Source organism: Fomitopsis serialis, assembly GCF_022376445.1.
Source record: "Fomitopsis serialis strain Sig1Antser10 chromosome Unknown B0H18scaffold_3, whole genome shotgun sequence".
Taxonomy (NCBI): Eukaryota; Fungi; Basidiomycota; class Agaricomycetes; order Polyporales; family Fomitopsidaceae; genus Fomitopsis; species Fomitopsis serialis.
This window is the reverse complement of record NW_025954963.1, coordinates 343,928-362,050: the sequence shown is the minus strand read 5'-3', so window position 1 is coordinate 362,050 and position 18,123 is coordinate 343,928. Positions and strand designations below refer to the sequence as shown.

Sequence of the window (18,123 nt, the reverse complement as noted above, 5' to 3'; positions counted from 1 at the left end):
GGCGACGTCAACATCGTGGACGTGCCCGATATCGCGCAGTTGCCGGCAATCCCGCCTACGGTGCACATCCCGACAACGGTTGTGGATGTGCCCATGGGAGACAGCCAAGCTGAGGAGAACCCCCAGCCTGCCGCGGATGCACCTCCTCCTGATGAGAACCACCCGGGGGATGGTACTTCTGGCCACTCTGGCTGATCGTCACGATCGTCAGGCTGCTCGACACGTACCATGTCGTCGCTGTACCCCGCACTTACGGGCGCGTTGTACTTCTCGATCACGGCGTCGCGAACATTCCCGTCTCTTCAATTCCGTCCGCAATAGACTTACTGGCCGGCGCGTCGCTGGCGCCTTTCACCTCATCATTCCTATCACCGCGCAGGCTGTCGCCGTCGGCACTCACGTCGTCGCCGTCGTCATCCTGTCGCTTCGCCTCATCATCACGGTCCAATGACCTTATATATTCGCGCATACTCTACTATCGTGGACCCGTGGACGAGTCCAGGGAGGAGGAGTGTAACGGGACGTTACCGTATGGACGTGTGTAATCCCGTTATGGACTTATTGGATCGATATGCTTGTATGTATATACGTTTGCGTGTGTTTGGTGTCGTACCTTTATAGGTCGTCGCCCGGCGAGTTGAAGGATAAGTCCTTTAACTCGTCGTCCTCCGGATACATCGCACTTCTCAATGGAGATTGGTGCACTGTATCTGCGGGATTGAGTAAGGCAACGTTATATACGCATTTGCTGTTGCGCGAACTTTTCGCACACAGGGCATTTGAGGGCTGCCTTTATGGCCTTGTCAAGTGCGCGCGTATCCATCCTAACTGAGGCGCCACACGGAGTGCAACGTAGCCCGTCGAATATGGAGCACATGTATTCGTACCACCACAAGGTAGGAACACATTGCTTCCCCTTCGCCAAATTGCCTTCCTTGGGAGCAGAGGGACAGTATCCTCCGCTGCTGTTGCATGTGAACCACACCCACTGGTCGGCCATCCGCCACGAGCCCAGGGGTTGGACCAGAGAGCGAGAACATGCTGTGAGCATCGCTCGTGGTAACGGAGAAGCTTGAGCAGCGCTCTGGCATTGATGCATTTGAGCTCGGGTACGTCGGAAGCGTGAAGGATGGACATGGGAAATGCAAGGCAGGCCGTGCGGCTACTTGAGCTTCTCTTGCGAACCCATAGTGGACCGCGAGGCAATATGAGCGTATCGGAGAGCTTCTGGTGAGCCGACGTAGGTCTTCTCGAAGAGCGGGTAGAATGTCGTCCATGGCATACTTCACAGCTGCGGCCAGTACCGGGGACAGCGTCTCAATTTTATTGAGCGATGGGTTTGGAACGGGGTAGCAGATGTGCAACAGCTGGCCGAGGACATCACTTGCTTCCTGAACGAGGACAAGAGGGAGGCCATTCTTGTACGGTTGGGCGTCTGCGACTGAGCTGCCGAAGGAACCACTTCTTCCTCTGTCCGCGCGAGAGTTGGGTTGGGGAAAGAGGAACATGTCATTGAACACGGAGGATACTTGTTTCAAGATACACGTGTGGACGCGAAAGTCGACAAGGTCTGACGAGCGGAGAATCAAGTCTGCGCCAGGCTTGTCAAAAGGTGGCGACGCATCTATCACCTGCAGACGCGTGTTTTTGACACCCCTTCGATCTGAGCGATCGTCCATCTCAGACCGCAGCCTGAGCCGACGTACGAAACGGTACGATGAGTCTACGACGAATATTGATCAGACAATCCGGAATCCGCTCGGGAGAACACCACCACGTTCAGTACTGACGCAGACGAGTGACATTGGAAAACAAATGTAGAAGATGACACTACTTACCTGTGAGGCTGGCACGCACAAAGACTTGTGTCGCCTTGTGGTAAATTGTTACAGTAAGTCGCGCCAGGCTGGCCGCGGCGTCGCGTCTGTGGCATGTCACGTGGAGAACCCCCCGGAAGATCTAAGATCTATCACTGGCCCATCTCAGTGGCTTGGACGTGAACACCACAGGAATACGGAACCCATACCATCAGGACCACGTATGGAACTCGTATCCGATAGATAGACTCGTATCGTCTCCGGTTTGCTGCATCAACTACAGAACGATACTCATCAACTTGAACATGGCGACGTTCGTCGACGTGACCTTTGACTTCCAAGGTGCATCTGGGCTCCCCAAGATGGACCTGGTTGGCAGCGGGGATCCGTATTTCGTCGCTCGGCTCGATGGCAAGGTTGAATACATGTACGCGATGATGTCCACTCAGCAAGCCGATTCTGATCGTGATGGTGTAACGTAGATCATCGGTGAAGGAGAACACTCGTTCACCCAGATGGGATGAGCTGTGGAGGGTCAAGAACGTTCCACAGGGAGCTGTCCTTGGCGTCGAGTTGGCGGACAACGACAACAATGGACTGACAGACGATACATCGGTCACTTCAAGATTGATGTATCTTCCGGGGACAAGGATATTCGAATAACAGAAAGCAATCCTTTACACCGGAACAGAGGCGCATTCCATCTGAAGGTAAGCTCGCACTCTCAGAGCATATCACATCGTGATGGACGTATATCAGATAGATACTGTGCCTTCCACCGACCCTGATGCGCACGAATACACATACGAATTGACGGTCCCATCCGCTACTCGCTGCACTACTCGCCGACGATGGGCCGCCTGACCAGCGCCGACAGTCGACTCTATGCCACATGGAAGGTCTCCCTCAGGGTGTTCGTCGCTGCTTCGGCGACCAGGTGCAACCTTGGACGAGCAAAGCGCGGCGAACCTTCGAGGGTCCTGCCTCCGCCGCAGTACGCTCCGTCAAGCACACCGCCCACCGTATGCTCTACGCCCACGCCATCTCCAACGTGTTCGGCGTGCTCGAACATCCTAGAGACATGTTCCACCTCTTGCACGGCTATTCAGCACCACCGGGCACGGAGGGGCCCGGTGCCGAGTCGCCTTTTGCCCGCCGTATCAAGCCCGCGGTGTATACCTACGTGATATCTGTGGACGACGACACCATGCGATTCTCCGAGACAGGTGCGCGCTACCTCGTCAATATGGTGTCCAAGCATGGCTACACTCGGACTGCGCCACTTCGGTGCGCTTTGCCGGCGAGTTCCACCCGCGGCCTGAGGGCGGGTGGGACAAGTTCAGCGACGATACGCGCGACGAGGACGTGCGATGGGAACTCGTCATCGACAACAACTCCGGGACGTACGCGCCCAAAAAAGAGTTGCTGCCAGCGCTGAAGAGAGTACTTGGGATGAACATACCAGGGTTCACCATCCTCGCTCTGGATCGCGACGATCCGGAGGTCGCACGCAGCAGCGAGGCGTGCAGGGCGTACGCGACCTTGAAGCGGGGGGTGAGTACGGAGGATCTCCAGCCCTCTGTGCCGCCTGGGAACAAGACGCTCTTCGAGTACGCGTCGGAACGCCTCCACACGCACCATCCATCGCATTTAGTGCCACGGAAGGGACAAACTGTATAGGCACACAGCAACCTAGGTGATCAATAGTGGCATCTCGTATGAGCCGGATGTATACTATAATACCCGGTGCGATACTTCTCTATCGATACCCTCTTGACCGGATAGTCGATACGCTCAGCAAACGATATGCACCACGATGCCAACGAATGGCGCCGTAGCGGTGTGCAAGGGCAGGCGAGGATGTCACAACTTCCTGCTCCGAACGGTGCAGCAACCGTACAGACGTCTATCCTGCAGCAGGTGCAGCTCACCAGGTTGAAATCGTCTGTTCGAGCGCAGTTGCTACCTTGACGCGCGTCGTGAACCAAGTCGGAGTCAGCTGCAGGCCATGAGCGCATGGGCGTGAAGGGGCTTGCATTTCTACTCCATGTCACCATCAGCAAATTGGTCGGCGGCTTCATATCGAGGCATTCGTTGCGTCACAAAGCTACACATTAAAGCGAGAGCAATCGGCGTTATTCTTGCGCCTACCTCCCACTTTGACCAGCCCTTCCCCAACCAAGCACCTCGCCCCAGCTGCGCCACATCCGGTCCAGTACACGCAACTTCTCCGCCCGTCCTAGAGCCGGGTCTCCAGATCGACGACATCTTCTAGGAAGCCCTCGCGGAGGTTCGAGTTCGCAGGCAGATAGTTCTCTGCGTAAGCGCGGAGGTGGCTAACGGAAAGTAGTAGGAGTCCCGAAGTAAGCGGCGGGATGGAGGACGGGTGCGGAGCGGCACCACGGGAAGGATTGAGGTGCGATTTGGGTTGTGCGATGAGGAGGCGTTCGATACGTCTGCAATATCAAGGCATGAGACGGAATTCAATCTCCCAGTGATGTACATAGGAGCTTACCGCATCTTCAGCCAGATGCTGGCACACCTCTTCTTCCCACCGTACTTGCCCCTCCCCCTTTCACCTGTCCACATACCTCTCAAGCAACCGCCACGGCATACACAATAGCCAGAGCAGGTGCGACGCCCACGAAGGCAAACGTCAATTCTTGAGACTTGAGTAGTTTGTCGATCCCAGCCAGTGCCTGGTCAATGTCAACCTGTCACAAGAGCCCGATCAGTGGTTTGACTCGGGCCGATGCCAGGCAGCTGCATACCTTAGCCTTCTGTACTTGAATGAACAATGTCCTCAGAAGAGTTCCGGCGATCGCTGACTTCAAAGGCTTCTTGATTCCTCTTCGTATATCTCCATGACTGGCGTCAGGTCGCCCATCTGGATCTGTCGCGAAAGCGCCTCCATCTGCGGAGCGTCATAGTGCAGCTTCTCTGGCCAATGCAAGTGCCATCCTCTCGAGGGACTATCCATATGTCATCGGCGAACCGTCGACGTCGATCGTAGAATAGTCGGAAACGTACGTCGAGATCGGCCTTGACGCTCTCCCGGCTAACAATCACACCATCCTCGCCTCCCGCTCGTACCGTCTTGACCACGTCTCTCAGCGGCTCCAATAACCACTGCTCCCAGAAACCTCTGATCGTTTCGACTGCCTCCCGGCCCATCCCGCACAGTGACGCTCGCGATGCGTATGCGGTCTTGGCCGCATACAACGCGAGAGGTGGAAGAAATACAAGTCGCGGCCAAAGAAGGGTGAGGCGCGACGGTCGTGCGAGATTGCGCGCAGATAGCGTAGAAGTTCGAAGCGTCGAGGAGGAAGATGGGCCACCGGTAGTGTCGGACAGGGCGGCTGCGATGTTTTGGAGGGCAGGAACAGCGCCCGCAGAGACATCTGCAGCAGTCGGTGTATCACCGAGAATCATCTGCTGCAACTATAGGAAAACTCGTTCAATTTGGTGATGCCCTGTCCAACGGACTCATCCTCGAGGGAAGACGCGATCAAGTCGCGCATATTGACCAGAGTGCCCAGCAGATCCGCCCGTTCGTCCCGGAGGTCCTTCAGCTCCTGATGCTTGTGTCGGCATTCTCCTCTCGTGAGGTCCAAGGGCAAATTAACGATCTGGGCAGCCGAGCGTCCGAGACCGACAGAGGTCGAGATAAATGCCGAACAGGCGGAACGGACGCTTGTCCCGGGAGAGGACACAAACGCAGACGCTGGAGGGAAGCGGCCGACTGAGAGTGCAATGCTGTAAGGCTGTGAGCGCAGATGCGGGAAAAGAGCTACTGTGAGTGTGTTCGGACGGAGGACACCATGAGAGGGGAAGAGGCGGCGTAGTGACGAAGGGGTAAAGAGAGACGGATGGATCGGCAGGTTTCGTTCTCGCAGAGTGGTCACGACCGTCTGACCCAACTTCGCCAGCCGTAATGGGAGAGCTGTACGGAAACAATATCAATGCAAGTCAGCGCTGCGCGTCACAATGTCGCGCTGGTCGAAACTCACTTTGAATGAAGTATAGAGCGACGCTGCTAGCGACCTCTCGAGGTCCGTCCACCATTCCAGCTCATCCTCTACCCGCGCGCATCTTCAAGTACTACGTCCAGGGCCTTCCATACAGGTCGACTGCAAGCTTCCCCAGTACAGCTCTCTGTAACTCAGCCTCTTCGTCATCGTTCGCCACAAAGCCGCCTCGCTGACGGGGACCTTCTCAAGAGCATCGAGGTGCCGGGAAGCATCCGGTGTCGTAGCCGGTTGGTTCAATTGCACGAAGAGAGTGCGTAGTGCGTCCTTCGACTGACTGTTGGAACCTCCCGGAGGGCTGGGCGGCACGTTCGTCGGCGGGAGGATTCTCTGCGTTAAGTCATTGGTGAGATGCGAAACAAAGTCGACATATCGTCTCGAGTTATGTCGGTTTCGACATGGAGACGTTGGCAGAGTGAGTGAGAGTCAAAGAATAGTGCAGTCCGACGCGTCGCATTTCCTCGGACGCGATGACGGCGTGCTTTGCGCGTCGAGCCACCGCGTCAGGGCACTCAAGTCCCGGTTAGGCAGGTGAGTACGTTCGGAAAATCATGCACATTGCCAACTACTCCCGGTACAACATCATCTTGGTATGTATAGCTTTCATCGAAGTTCTAAAGAACATCGTCGTAAAAGTGCGTTGTCCGTGCGATAAAGTATTGGATAAAATTAACAGTAAGCTTCGCCGCCACGATTCCCTCGTGAGTAGAGATGTACCAAGTTTAACGCGTTGCGGACCTCCCTTCTCCACCGACTCTCCGCCTCAGTCGTTTCAGAATATTGTACATATCATCAAGCATATCTTCTGCCTCGTTGATCGCATTGATAGGTAATTGCGAGCCATCCTCTTTGAGCCCATTGCAAGCACGCCTCAACAAGTCAAGGCGGTCGGATGTCGGTGCGACCTCCGCAGCGGAGTGCGATGTTCGGAGTCCACAGACACGCTAGGAGAGGAGTGCGGTAGGTTGGTTTCGCTGTCGTTCCGATACAGAGTGGCGAGAGCTGCTAACCTCGTCGTCTTGACTGGAGGGCACGATGTCCTGATCGGAGGCAAACATGGTTGGATCATCTGGTTCCGGTTGACTCAGTACGGCGAACTTGACCTCGGGAAAGGACACCAAAACGAACCTTGAAGTCAGAACGACGATCCACTGATTCCCGATGTTGATGTGCTGAGGGCTCGAGCAGCAATGATTCATCGACGATCTGAGAGCTCGTCAGTTGATCTTCCAACTCTTGCTCTTGGTCTGTACGGTGTGCACTATAGTCACCGCAGACATCGTGAGTCACTATCGACTCACCCAAAGACGAATCCAGCTCCTGCTTATCCTTGAGCTCTCAGGATCACAGTACCCTCCCATGTGTCGTAGTCATCCGACGCAGGTGATGTGGCCCTCCGCTGACGTGCCCTCGTCGCATTCTCGGATGCGCCGGGAAGGGGGCTAGATGAGGGGATGACCGTTCCACATGAGATACCGCATCCCAACGCTTGAGATCCTGCGCTGCGGGATGACTACGCCGTCGAATACCCATTTCATTCGCCTGGGGCATGCTGCGGTCCGCCTGAATGCGTACTATGTGGCTTCGAGTGAGCTGCCATGTGATGACTACTACTTGAAGACGAGGCTACGGCCACCCCCTGTGCGCTTCCAGACGGCGACCCTTTATCACCCGCGTGGGCTGGTACTCGACGCTTCTTGCGGGCTTGCAGACTATGTTGCGCAGAGATGTCCTGTGGTTCTGCATCACGTCCACGCTTACGTCCAGCGGGCAGACTCGGCCCAGAAGCATCTGGAAGTGAAGAACTCGGAAGACTGTTCGCGCGTCGCGATAATGGATGGGACGGCGATGGACCAGGACTGGAGTCTCTCTGCAGGAAGGGTACCTCGGGACTCAGGAGAGCGCTGGAAGCCCGAGGGACTTCCCGCAGAGTACGATGTCCGTTAATTGTAGGCGTATCCTGACCGGAAGAGGAGTCCGATTGGTAGTCATGGACTTCCGGGAGCGGTACTTCCTGGCTTATGCTGCGTTTCCTCGGCGCGGTGGTGTGTATACGCTGTCCCAGTCGACGTCCGCCGAAACGGCGTGCCCTGGGCGCAAGAACAGAGTTGTCGAACTGTCTTGATGCGTTCGAGGTCAAGGTGAGCGGCGTGTCCCATAGCACTACGTGAGGGTAGTTGTGCGGTACCCTGTCCGTTTGAACTGGAATTGTCCCGCGTGGTCATAGGCAGATCCACTGTCCACTGGGTCGTCTGCCATAGGGATGGACACATGGATGGATCAAAGACAGCTGACTAGACGGCGTCTCAGGTACGATGCTCTGGGTGTTCATATTAGTAATGGCAACGTATTCAGGTTGTGATCTTGACATACATCGTCTTGTGACTGGGACTGGACTGGGAGCCCGAGTCATACGATATGTCAGAGGGAAGTGGCCCCCAAAGAAATCGTGATTGACTCTTAGGGCCTGCTTGAATCTTCAGGGAATACCTAGCCTGCGGCGTCAATGTGTGGCGAATGCTCTCCCAGAATTCCTTGAAAGCGAGGGGACCGAGGGCGTCTTGTGGTATTCGTTTGAATGCAGAGGCGAGAAATGGTGCGATGGCGCCCAGTGAATTAGCAGTGAAATGATAATCGGTAAGACGGGCGAGAGCAGTCTGATATAAATGCATGATCTACCGGCGAATCAGTGTACTGCAGGAGATTGAGATGTCCTGAAAGGACGTACTACATCATTGTAATTTTCTTCTGGTACAACCTCTTCTTCGTCACGGATCCAGATACATAGGCCGGAGATGGCGGAGATTAGCGATACAATGGTAGATAGGCTGCACGATTGGAAAAGGGTTGACAGAGCGCGGAATGTTTCTAGTGCTGGGTATAGATGCTCCTGGCTTGACGCATAGAGATCGCATAGGAAATCGTCGATCAAGCGCAGAAATTCTCTGGGTATCATTTCGTCGTCGTCCATCTTGAGATGTGACAACATGGATATTGCGATTCGTGGGTGTCTGCTAAGCCTACTCGGTGTGAGCGCTGTGATTGAAGTCCCTTTGAATGAGATATACGAACCTTTCATTATGCTCATCAAATCGTGCAGCTATAGTCTCAAGGACTTGATCAGAGGTAGTACGTGCCGAGTCTGCCGATACAACCGCGGCGCGGAGGAGGTCGTCCCACACGCTCAGGCCATCGTCGCAGAGATCAAATCCCCTACTCCGTCAAGTCAGCGAAGTGAGCCAGTTGCTGACTTGCTAGCCACGCACCCTATAGGAAGTGTCACAAGCGAGACTGTCACCTTCCAGTCTGGCTTCACCTCCGAGTATGCCCATGATTTTGCGAGCACGGACCACAGGTGCCGCTTGAGCTCCATCTCTTGCTGTGCTTCGTCGCCAACTGCCAGTCGGAGGAGCAGATCGGATGCCCCGGACAAAACCAGGGCACTGGAAAGCTCCGCCCAGGCATCCGATATCTCTCTGTTCGCAAGGTCATACGTCCTTTGAAGGACCGCGCGCAAAATCGGTTCGGCGGCGGCGGCGAGCCAGGAGGCGTTGAAAACGTTGCGGGCAATCTTCCACATCATCAGCACAAAGCGGAGCTGGTTGACTCGGGATGCGCTCTCGTCGGGGTGTTTTGAAGGAGCACTGTCTTGCCACTCGAGTATGTCGCGACAGATTCCTGCCACCCGGACGGCGCATTCGGCAGACGCAGTGAGGTGTCGGTGTTCTTGCGTCAACTGCGCGAGGACGAGAAGAAGAGCTTGCCACGGGCCCAAGAGGTCGTGCTGCACAGGCTGCGGCGTGAGTAGCTTTCGAGAAAGCATTCGACGGGACAGATCTTACCTGTGGAGAGAGACCGCCCTGCGAGGCGAGAACATCTTCCTTTACGAGTATTTTCCAGATTTCAACCAGTGCGTCCCAGCTTCCGACGATCTCCGCTTCCGTGAGCGGTCTGATCTTCTCCACGCTGAACGGCACCAGTTCAGGAAGCATTGTGGAAAGCCGTTCAACGTCTACACGCAAGATCGTGCCGTCGAATAGCTCCTTCACCACGATCCCTTCCCCGAGAGACCTGCCGTCCGTAGCAGGAGTCGTGGGCGGCGTAGGTGCGGAGCCTATCGCACTCGTCAGACGCGATAGGATCGCCCGAGCCTCCGCGCGCACAGAAGCCCGGTCACTGGCCATCTTTCGAAGCACAGCGACAGCCTCGGTGACGTCCTGGTGCTTCGCATGTGCGGAGTCACCTTGCGTGCGGTTCAGAGGAGGGGAGCAGAGGAGGGTACTGATCAGTGCAGCACCGATGCCATCCCTCTGCTCCTGCTTGATGAGTTCCAACGCGCCATCCCTGACCTTAGCCGGTGAAATCCGACTGTGGCCTGGCACGTCCCTCCGCTGCAGTTCCGCGTATGCCCAGACGAGACACCTCCAGACGAGCGCATGCATCAGACGGAGTACCTGTAACTTGCGTTGTTTGATCTGCCCCAGCGTCTTTATAATCAACTTCAAGCTGGCCTTATGCGTAAACACCTCCGAGCCCAAGGTGGCTATTATCGAAGCGATAATGACTTGACGCCAGACAAGAGTGCGAGTTGGGGTGTCTCCTGGTCCGAGCGAGCGCGTGAAGGATGCTACGAGATTCTTCACATCCTCGCTGATCATGGATTGCTTGCTGGTCGCTGCGTCGATGAAAGTCTGCAGTGAGCGCCTGAGCGGCCCCTCCGACATCCTGTGCGCGTCCGTGTCGTGTGACAATGCCGCAAATGCAAAGCTGCCAAGTGCGTGGGCTGCTTCCGTGCGGACGAGCTCGGAGTCCGATGCCAACTGGTTGAGGACGGATGGAAGTATCATGCAGTGAACTTGGAGAAGGATGGATGAATGGGCTTGTAAGAGGTTGCCCAAAGCCTGTTTGCGGAGTGAGACGTGGATCGATGATGGAATTGCGAAGACTTACCCTGAGGCTGTCAGAGACAACGAGGTCGGAGTCACCGTGCTCGATCGATTCATTCAGTGACCTCATCAGCTGAGTCCGTCTTGAGGCCAAAGACGCCACCGGAAAGTGTCCATTCGACAAAACCCAGAGGGCAAGCGCCCGAATTTTTCCGTCATTAGGAACCGGTAGAGTTGGACTTTCTATGAGATCCAGAATGTCGTCGGCGAGCTGGATGAGATCATCGGCTACACGTAAAGGCGTCAGTTCCTGAGTTCTCGCATACAACGTGTCTAACCCACCGGTGAATGCTGCAGACAAAGCGGGTAGACGAAATATATCGGATACAACCCTCAGGACGGAACAGCATAAGGACGCGGTATCCTTCGTGATTTTTATGTCTTCATCTATGGGGCCCGAACGCAAGTTGAACACACCAGGGAGTTCCATGAACGCTTGTGAGCACTGAGATCCTGCTAACAGAGGATCGACTAGTACTCGTCGAACGTCCCTTCGCAGGCACCTAATCATGGGGACCGAGTGTTCCTCGACACACCGCAGCGCTGGTACGCCGTCCCTGATGTCGTAAGAAAGAACGTCCGAAAGCGTCCTGATTCTGGTGCACAAGGTAGAATAGGCGTTCATGAGGTCATAATGTGAGATATGGTCGTGTTCTCCATCCTCGAGGGATTCCAATAGCGTGAGGATTGGAGATCGGAAGTAGTGTGGTTCTGTCGATGGGTTGGCGCCACGTGAGGATGCTGGGAGGGTCATAGACATGAGTTGACCGACGCTCTTCGAGGTGCACGCCGAGTTTGCGATGGTAGATATAGCAGACAATCTGTACCCTCAATAATTGGGAGGGGGGACAACGGGGTGGCCGTCCGTGGCCGGATTCTTCAGACGCGACGAGTAGGGCGAGTGAACTTCGGCTTGAAACTCTGATATGTCCTTGCAAATGCTGCGCATATCATAATTCAAAACGTCTGCGCAGGTATGCAGAGATCGACCTAGAGCTGGCGGGACTTGCGCGGATTTCCCGGTTGTTGCTGTGGACGTCGCAGATCGAGTCTTCTGTCAGGAGCTATAGCGCTCAGAGTACACGTCGAGGTTCTGCGAAACGCGAACTAGCTGCTATATTCTGTGATTTGGCGAGGTACAGATTGTTAAGTGCCTGCAAATAGACAATGCTCGAAGAGGGGACGTACGCACTAGGGTTCTTGATAAGTTGCAAGCAGACGGCGGTCCGCTGTATGAACGAGCGCGGGAGAGGGGCGTGTGAAAATGGCCTCTCCCCGATCATTCAACGAGTTGGCCACGCCGGCGTTAGCCGAGCAATGATAGCCACAGTCTGCCACAGTGGCCATGCGCGATATCACTCTGCGTATCTCACAACTGAGCGGGATCATCTCTACCATACTCTTCTGCTATGACTACTGCACACATACAATGAATTATCTGGCAATCTCTGCGCTGCTAGGACTTGTAACAGAGTCTGACCTCAGCGTGCCAAATCGACTCGGAGGAGCTGCGGGCAAGTGTCTGCACTGGCAGTTGTCCGCAAAACACGTTGCGCGTTGCACTGGCCTAGGCCGTCGTCGAGGTATAACATGCTGCGGATCAGCTGCACTATTGGGCCTTATTGGACGCGTTTCATTGGCCAGGGGCACTTACCAATCGCGACTGGACTGATGGTGGCAACCGGCTCGCGCTCGCTGGTTGCACTGCAGCGTAAAGCCCTTCATTCGATGGAATATCCGGCTTCAAGCTTCTGCCCCTTGGTTGCGCACAGCCCGAGGACAGCAGCTCGCAGTCTGTCCTTCCGCCCTCGTTCCATGTCCCGCAACTAGTACTCGCGCTGGCCGCCTTTCCCAGTCTCCTGGCCAGTTTGACACTTCAACTCGATGTGCACGGCTCCGGCCAGCCTGTGTGTACTGCTCTTTCTTCTCTTACCTCTTGCTGTCGCTCTTCCTGTCCAGGTCGTGAACAACTGGGTTGTCTCTCACGCGAAGCAAGTTGCACGGAGGGGTCTAAGTGTGCCCCTCCAGAGACGGGAGGTTGGCAGACGCGGTCATGTCGAGACATTCCTTGCTGGGACCATCGGTGTCGGAGACGTCGGCGATACGTACGTCTTATTACGCCCTCTCAGACTCAGACTCTACATCGGTCGTGCTAGGTTCTATACTGTCGCCATCAATGTGGGCAATACGACGACCGCCGTCAACCTCGGTGAGCGTCGCCTGCGTATACATGTGCGAGCTTCAGTCTGACGCCTTCGTAGACACCGGATCTAGCGATCTGTGGATCATGTCTGATACTTGTCAGACACCTGTCTGCCAGAAATCGACGGCACACGCGTATCCGACAGAGTCCATGCAGCTGACGGGAGCAACCGTCAACCTGACGTATGGCGATTCGACCACGGGAACCTTCGCCTCAGGACCTATCGTCATGGACGAGGTAACGCTCGCTGGTCTGTCCATGCCAATGCAACCACTCGCTGCGATCAGCAACACGAATAACATGGCTGTCCTGAATGGTGGTGCTGGGATTGTTGGTTTGGGTTTCCCAAGTCAAAGGTCAGTCGTCGAGTGTTCATGCCTCTTCCGATGGGGCAGACGTTCTGTACTCTCTTCGTGTCAGTTCTATACAAAGTCAGGTTGTCAATGCAAAGGTAACTTGGTAATAGCTTTCCGCAGTTACCGTGCTCACAGTCATGCAGTTCGGACGCTCCGTCACTGCCAACGAGTTTGTCTCGCACATGAGTTCTCTCGGTCCTCTTGTCTCGCGTATGGTAGCAGATGGCATGGTAGAACAGCCTCTGTTCTCGGTATGCAATGATGTTAGTGTCACTTGGGAATCTTCGTTGAACGTGGAAACTAGGTCACCTTGCAACGAGACACGATCGATGTCAGTGGGACCGGACAGCTAACCATCGGAGAACTACCCGACGGCATAGACAACTCTTCGTTGACCTGGGTCCCCGTTCGCCTCTACTCGACTGCTGACGGTGGTCTCCAAGCTCCGTCATTCGCATCCAACGAGACATATCCTCTGTGTGTATTTACTGCCTCCACTGCGATTCTTCCCGAAGCTGATCTTTCCCGTCCAGTCGGTGGGAGGTGCCCATCGGCAACGTCTACCTCGACGGGAAACCTCTTGCGAACTCTACGGTCAAGCCTAACGGAGTGACAACATCTTTTGTCGACGCACTTATTGATACAGTAAGTCTCAGTGCATAACCTCACGACGCTCCTCAAAACGTACTCTACAGGGCAACTCCCTCATCCGCGGCCCCAGCGACGTCGTCAACAGCATCCTCCGCAGCGTCTCTCCCGCCTTCGCCCGCAGCGCTAACGCCAAACCGATGCTCTCCTGCAACACCTCGCACACACTCGCGTTCGAGATCGGCGGCCAGCTCTTCTCCGTCGACCCGCGCGACTTCCTCTCCCAGAGCCCCGGCGGCAACGCGACCCAGTGCATCGCGAGCAGTGTCACGGCCACCGACCCGCCGGGCTTCGGCTCGCTCTTCAGGTGGAGCCTCGGCGACCCGTTCCTCAAGTCGAACCTCGTCGCGTTCTATTACGGGAACCTGACTAACCCGTCTGTGGACCCGCCCCGTATCGGGTTTCTTTCTATGGTGCCGAGCAATGCGAGTGCGCTGCTGACGCAAGCAGTGACTGAGGCGTTGAAGGACGGTGGCAAGTTTGAAGGTACAAGTGCTGAACCGCTCCGAATATTCGTGGCTGACAGCTGATTGCTCCCAGGAACCTCCATGGCTGCGCCCACGTCGAGTACGGTGGAGTCGTTCGGGGTTATTACTACTTCCACTTCAGCGGCGCCCACCTCCACTACGACCGCGGTCGATAAGTCGTCGAGCGGAAAGGGTTCATCAGCGGCAATGACGCTCTCCCGTTCACTTCCCGCTCTCTTAATTCCTGTACTATTAGTGTCATTGGTGTCATCCTGGTCAATATGAGGAATATTGGTATTATTAAATTGGTGCATTGAGCATACGATGTCAGTACTAGACCTACAGCTAGGCCGCAAACTCTACGGAGCTACGTACAGGGGCACGCAGCCCAGTGTCAAAACTTACGGGACTACATATATAACAATCCAAGCAAGCTTCTACAGAGCAGAGCGACGACTCGCCTGGCGTCGCATGTACAGCACTTCATGGTGTCGCATGTATGTGAAGAGTCCTACACTGCTTTCGCCTTCGCCTTCGCCTTCGCTGCTTTCGCCTTCGCCTTCGCTTCTCGCGCCTTAGCCTTCATTCTCCACACCCTCTCTTGCGTCCTGATCGCCGACATCTCCTTGTGAAGTGCTATCAAACGCCGCCATTCCTCCGTTTCGTCGACGTCGTCGGGATCTTCGTCTCCAGGCAGATTCTCAGGTCCATCCCTGATCCACAGGCTCTGGAAGGATGCCAGGGACGGGATGATGTCGGATAGCACGCCCGCGAGGGTGACGATATCCGAGTCGTCGAGGTCCCTGAGGGTCGTCGCGCCACTCGAAAACTTCACAAGACGATTCCGCCCCCGCACGTCTCTGGAGGGACGCAGGCCTGCATTGTATGACTCCTTGAACTCGTCCACGCGTGGATCGAACACCAGCCCGAGATAGCCTAGCAATGGGCATTGCGCGAGGAGCGATAAGAGCCCCTGCAGTGTGACGCCTGGAGAGTCGAGGCGCTGTCTCCAGCTTGAGCCGAGTTCGAGCTGCTGGAGAGTCGGGGCCCATGCGGCAGCGACGTCCCCGAGGAATGCGTTGTCTGCGCGCACCGGGCAGCGAAATCCAATGTCGCAGCTTATGACGTCCCGGAAAGAGAGGAGAATCCGCAAGGTGTCCGTATCAATGACGTAGCTGTCGTCGTGACGCGGACAACCGACGACGGACATGAAACGCAACCACTGCACTGGCGCATTGGCGCAACGCTTTGCGAGGTTAGTGAAGAACACTTTGACCTCCTGGTTGGTCGGGGCATGTGTGACGCTGATGTCGAGCCTCTCCAGAAACGGCGATTGGATTGCGTTCATGCAGCGAGAACATTTCTCCAAGTCGGTCGCGTGAATGCTGACTTGCCGTAGGGAGGGGAAAATAAGTTCCGATGAGTTGACTAATTGCTTCCACTCTTGGTCCGAACCAAGGAACTCGTCCGCAAAGATCGTGGTCTTCTCAAGCATTGGGAGCCGAGACAACTCGAGCCAAACGTCGCGATGCAACGCTAGAGGATAGGCCTGTAAGACATCGAGAGTCCGTATGATCTTGTTCTGGGAGATGACGGTGGGTATCAAGGTCACGAGGGATCGGATGTGAGGACAATAGAGCTTGATGTACTGAATGTTGATGTGTCCGATAATGAACGTCATTAGTTCGTCGGATAGTCTTTTGGACAACCTCTCGGGCATGACCTTGAGTGCATAGGTTGCGATGTTCGTTACTCTGGGACAGAGCAACAATGATAGCTGCGCGATGCTGTCCTCTGGGAAGATGTGATCGAAATACCATTCAATGCGCTTGAGGTTGGGGAATAAGTGGTTGGTTGGTCTATGGTCCAGCAAGATGCTGTAGACCGGCGGATGCGCCTCTGTGACCCGCTGAAGTGGGGTAGAGGACACCACATGTCGGACACGCGCAGCGTATCGCATGAACTTGTCCCATTCATGAGATTCTGGCGGCCTCAGGAGAGTCTAGGCGAGATCGATAAGTTGAGTTGTCAGTAGAGTAGGAACAGTGTGGCGTACCACAAAGGACTTTCCACTCGGGGTGTCTATTCTCCACCACGCGTCTTCTGGGAAGAGTGTGATCAATGGCCCAAAGGATGTGAGGCGCCCCCACAGAACGTCGAGAGCTGGTTCAACGAACATCCGACATGTCAGGGCTAGGCTTGCTAACGTGCAAGCCGAGAAAACAGGGTCCTCGTCCAGCTGGCGGAAGATAATATCCAGCAGCTCCGTGATTTGTAGGCACGGATGCATTCTGCCTTGTGCCACACCCGCAACTAGTCGAGTTATCCGGGAGGAAATGTATGACGAGCGTTCCGGCACTTGAAGACAATCCGTGACACCTAATCAGCACTGAGCAACGGTGACTGAGTAAACCAGAGCTTGGCAACGTACAAAAAAATCACTCTATAAAACGTACGGTATGCATATATGTGGAGGTTTCACTGTGATCAACGTGGCCAAGAGCAACCGCGACGCCTCCGGAGTCGCGTCGCGACGGATGGGCGCCAACGCGGTGGCGTGACTTTCACAGCGCACGACGCGTCTACTAAGCGTCGTATGACTCGGAAGGGTATGCAATATGTCACTACATTATTCTTGTACTTATGTCCGACCTCAGGACGGTCCACTACCAGACACTCAAATGTTCGACCGCCGAAGCGCGAATTTCTTTTTGAGTGCCTCATCACCAAGTACTGAGTTACCTACACATGCTCTCTCAGTACTATGTCGATGGCGCCGGCCGCTTCGCAGCCACTTAATACTAGTTCATCACTGTTGTGAGCCTCTGGATGTAGTCTAATCTGCGTTGACTTATGTTTGCTGCTTTCTAATGTCAAGCTCACTGTTGTGTACCCCGCGATATCCTCACAACTGACGGACATCAATGTAAAAACATCGGCCAATGTTCGCGCTGCAAGAACATCCGGAAACCTCCTTCCATCATTTTCACCGTGCACTCGGAGGGCTGGTCTTTTTGAAGACCAGGGGTAGATGCCCAAGATAACGGATTCCATACGTCATGGGTGTAACACTGAAGTTATCGAGTCAGTGAAGTAGTATGTAGCCGGCCTCAGTCGCGGCGCCGACGTTCACTTGGATCAAGTCATTTTACCGCAGGGTCGCCCGGGCCCCGCACGCTAACGTATATATGCTAGCACTGGATCATGGATGGCGGCATATGATGCATTCAAATTGGTGATTGATTCTGAGTCGACGCGGCCACGCCTTAGTGTACTAGAACCCACTGCCTACTGTCACAAAGCCCGAGTCGACGCTGGCCGAATCCGGCATAGCAAGTTTGTACCGCGCAGTCACAAGCACGGTGTCAACGAATATCCAGGAACCGATGGCGACCAAGCAGTCACCGTAAGCTACTGCCGTCTCAATGTCAGCCAGGTCGTGTCGGAAAATTGCCTGTACATGGTATCTTTAACTACCAGCCAGGATCATGAGCCAGCGGGCCCGCATGGCAGCCTCAAGCGTCCGATGGCTCTTCCTGCGGAACACTCGCAGAAATCAACCCGGGTGTACCGAGGCACACGCAAGACACGCGTGCGGGATGTTTCGCGGGCGTCCCGTAGGGCTCCCCGCAGCGTTGCCACTGAGCCCACTAGCATC

General features: G+C 55.3%; 8 protein-coding genes across 8 annotated transcripts; 3 read left to right on the top strand and 5 right to left on the bottom strand.

Annotated features, from left to right (window-relative positions):
• Positions 1-733: 733 nt before the first annotated feature.
• On the bottom strand, positions 734-1,491 carry B0H18DRAFT_972836 (uncharacterized protein; the record flags this gene model as incomplete). The annotated part of the gene is made up of 3 exons (XM_048043889.1): positions 1,186-1,491; positions 1,039-1,162; positions 734-988 (listed from the first exon to the last, which is right to left on the bottom strand). The coding sequence occupies exons 1-3, from the start codon at positions 1,275-1,277 to the stop codon at positions 734-736; spliced, it is 471 nt and encodes a 156-aa protein (XP_047899572.1). The 5' UTR covers positions 1,278-1,491.
• A 490-nt stretch (positions 1,492-1,981) lies between these two features.
• On the top strand, positions 1,982-2,621 carry B0H18DRAFT_316489 (uncharacterized protein). The gene is made up of 3 exons (XM_048037537.1): positions 1,982-2,244; positions 2,300-2,527; positions 2,581-2,621. Exons 1-2 carry the CDS (start codon positions 2,123-2,125, stop codon positions 2,478-2,480), a joined length of 303 nt encoding a protein of 100 aa, XP_047899571.1. The 5' UTR covers positions 1,982-2,122; the 3' UTR covers positions 2,481-2,527; positions 2,581-2,621.
• On the top strand, positions 2,505-3,921 carry B0H18DRAFT_972833 (uncharacterized protein). Its single transcript, XM_048043888.1, has 4 exons — positions 2,505-2,633; positions 2,728-3,043; positions 3,076-3,779; positions 3,854-3,921. Exons 1-3 carry the CDS (start codon positions 2,562-2,564, stop codon positions 3,495-3,497), a joined length of 810 nt encoding a protein of 269 aa, XP_047899570.1. The 5' UTR covers positions 2,505-2,561; the 3' UTR covers positions 3,498-3,779; positions 3,854-3,921.
• Positions 3,761-6,404, bottom strand: B0H18DRAFT_1091872 (ATP synthase regulation protein NCA2-domain-containing protein; the record flags this gene model as incomplete). Its single annotated transcript, XM_048032305.1, has 10 exons — positions 3,761-3,892; positions 3,969-4,273; positions 4,333-4,410; positions 4,434-4,531; positions 4,589-4,657; positions 4,687-4,755; positions 4,848-5,258; positions 5,300-5,760; positions 5,980-6,221; positions 6,385-6,404. 9 exons carry the CDS (start codon positions 6,402-6,404, stop codon positions 4,057-4,059), a joined length of 1,665 nt encoding a protein of 554 aa, XP_047899569.1. The 3' UTR covers positions 3,761-3,892; positions 3,969-4,056.
• B0H18DRAFT_316448 (uncharacterized protein) lies at positions 6,389-7,030 on the bottom strand. The gene is made up of 3 exons (XM_048037536.1): positions 6,974-7,030; positions 6,856-6,914; positions 6,389-6,789 (listed from the first exon to the last, which is right to left on the bottom strand). The coding sequence occupies exons 2-3, from the start codon at positions 6,901-6,903 to the stop codon at positions 6,568-6,570; spliced, it is 270 nt and encodes an 89-aa protein (XP_047899568.1). The 5' UTR covers positions 6,904-6,914; positions 6,974-7,030; the 3' UTR covers positions 6,389-6,567.
• Positions 7,031-8,196: 1,166 nt separating this feature from the next.
• Positions 8,197-11,221, bottom strand: B0H18DRAFT_1113630 (uncharacterized protein; the record flags this gene model as incomplete). Its single annotated transcript, XM_048032979.1, has 7 exons — positions 8,197-8,520; positions 8,574-8,865; positions 8,918-9,058; positions 9,112-9,629; positions 9,688-10,746; positions 10,796-11,019; positions 11,074-11,221. The coding sequence occupies 7 exons, from the start codon at positions 11,219-11,221 to the stop codon at positions 8,197-8,199; spliced, it is 2,706 nt and encodes a 901-aa protein (XP_047899567.1).
• Positions 11,222-12,591: 1,370 nt separating this feature from the next.
• Positions 12,592-14,863, top strand: B0H18DRAFT_316376 (aspartic peptidase domain-containing protein). Its single transcript, XM_048037535.1, has 9 exons — positions 12,592-12,896; positions 12,948-13,000; positions 13,053-13,350; positions 13,415-13,445; positions 13,494-13,601; positions 13,655-13,827; positions 13,884-13,995; positions 14,046-14,484; positions 14,539-14,863. The coding sequence occupies exons 1-9, from the start codon at positions 12,676-12,678 to the stop codon at positions 14,748-14,750; spliced, it is 1,647 nt and encodes a 548-aa protein (XP_047899566.1). The 5' UTR covers positions 12,592-12,675; the 3' UTR covers positions 14,751-14,863.
• B0H18DRAFT_972814 (uncharacterized protein) lies at positions 14,745-16,952 on the bottom strand. Its single transcript, XM_048043887.1, has 3 exons — positions 16,897-16,952; positions 16,522-16,844; positions 14,745-16,467 (listed from the first exon to the last, which is right to left on the bottom strand). The coding sequence occupies exons 2-3, from the start codon at positions 16,753-16,755 to the stop codon at positions 14,977-14,979; spliced, it is 1,725 nt and encodes a 574-aa protein (XP_047899565.1). The 5' UTR covers positions 16,756-16,844; positions 16,897-16,952; the 3' UTR covers positions 14,745-14,976.
• Positions 16,953-18,123: the final 1,171 nt, after the last annotated feature.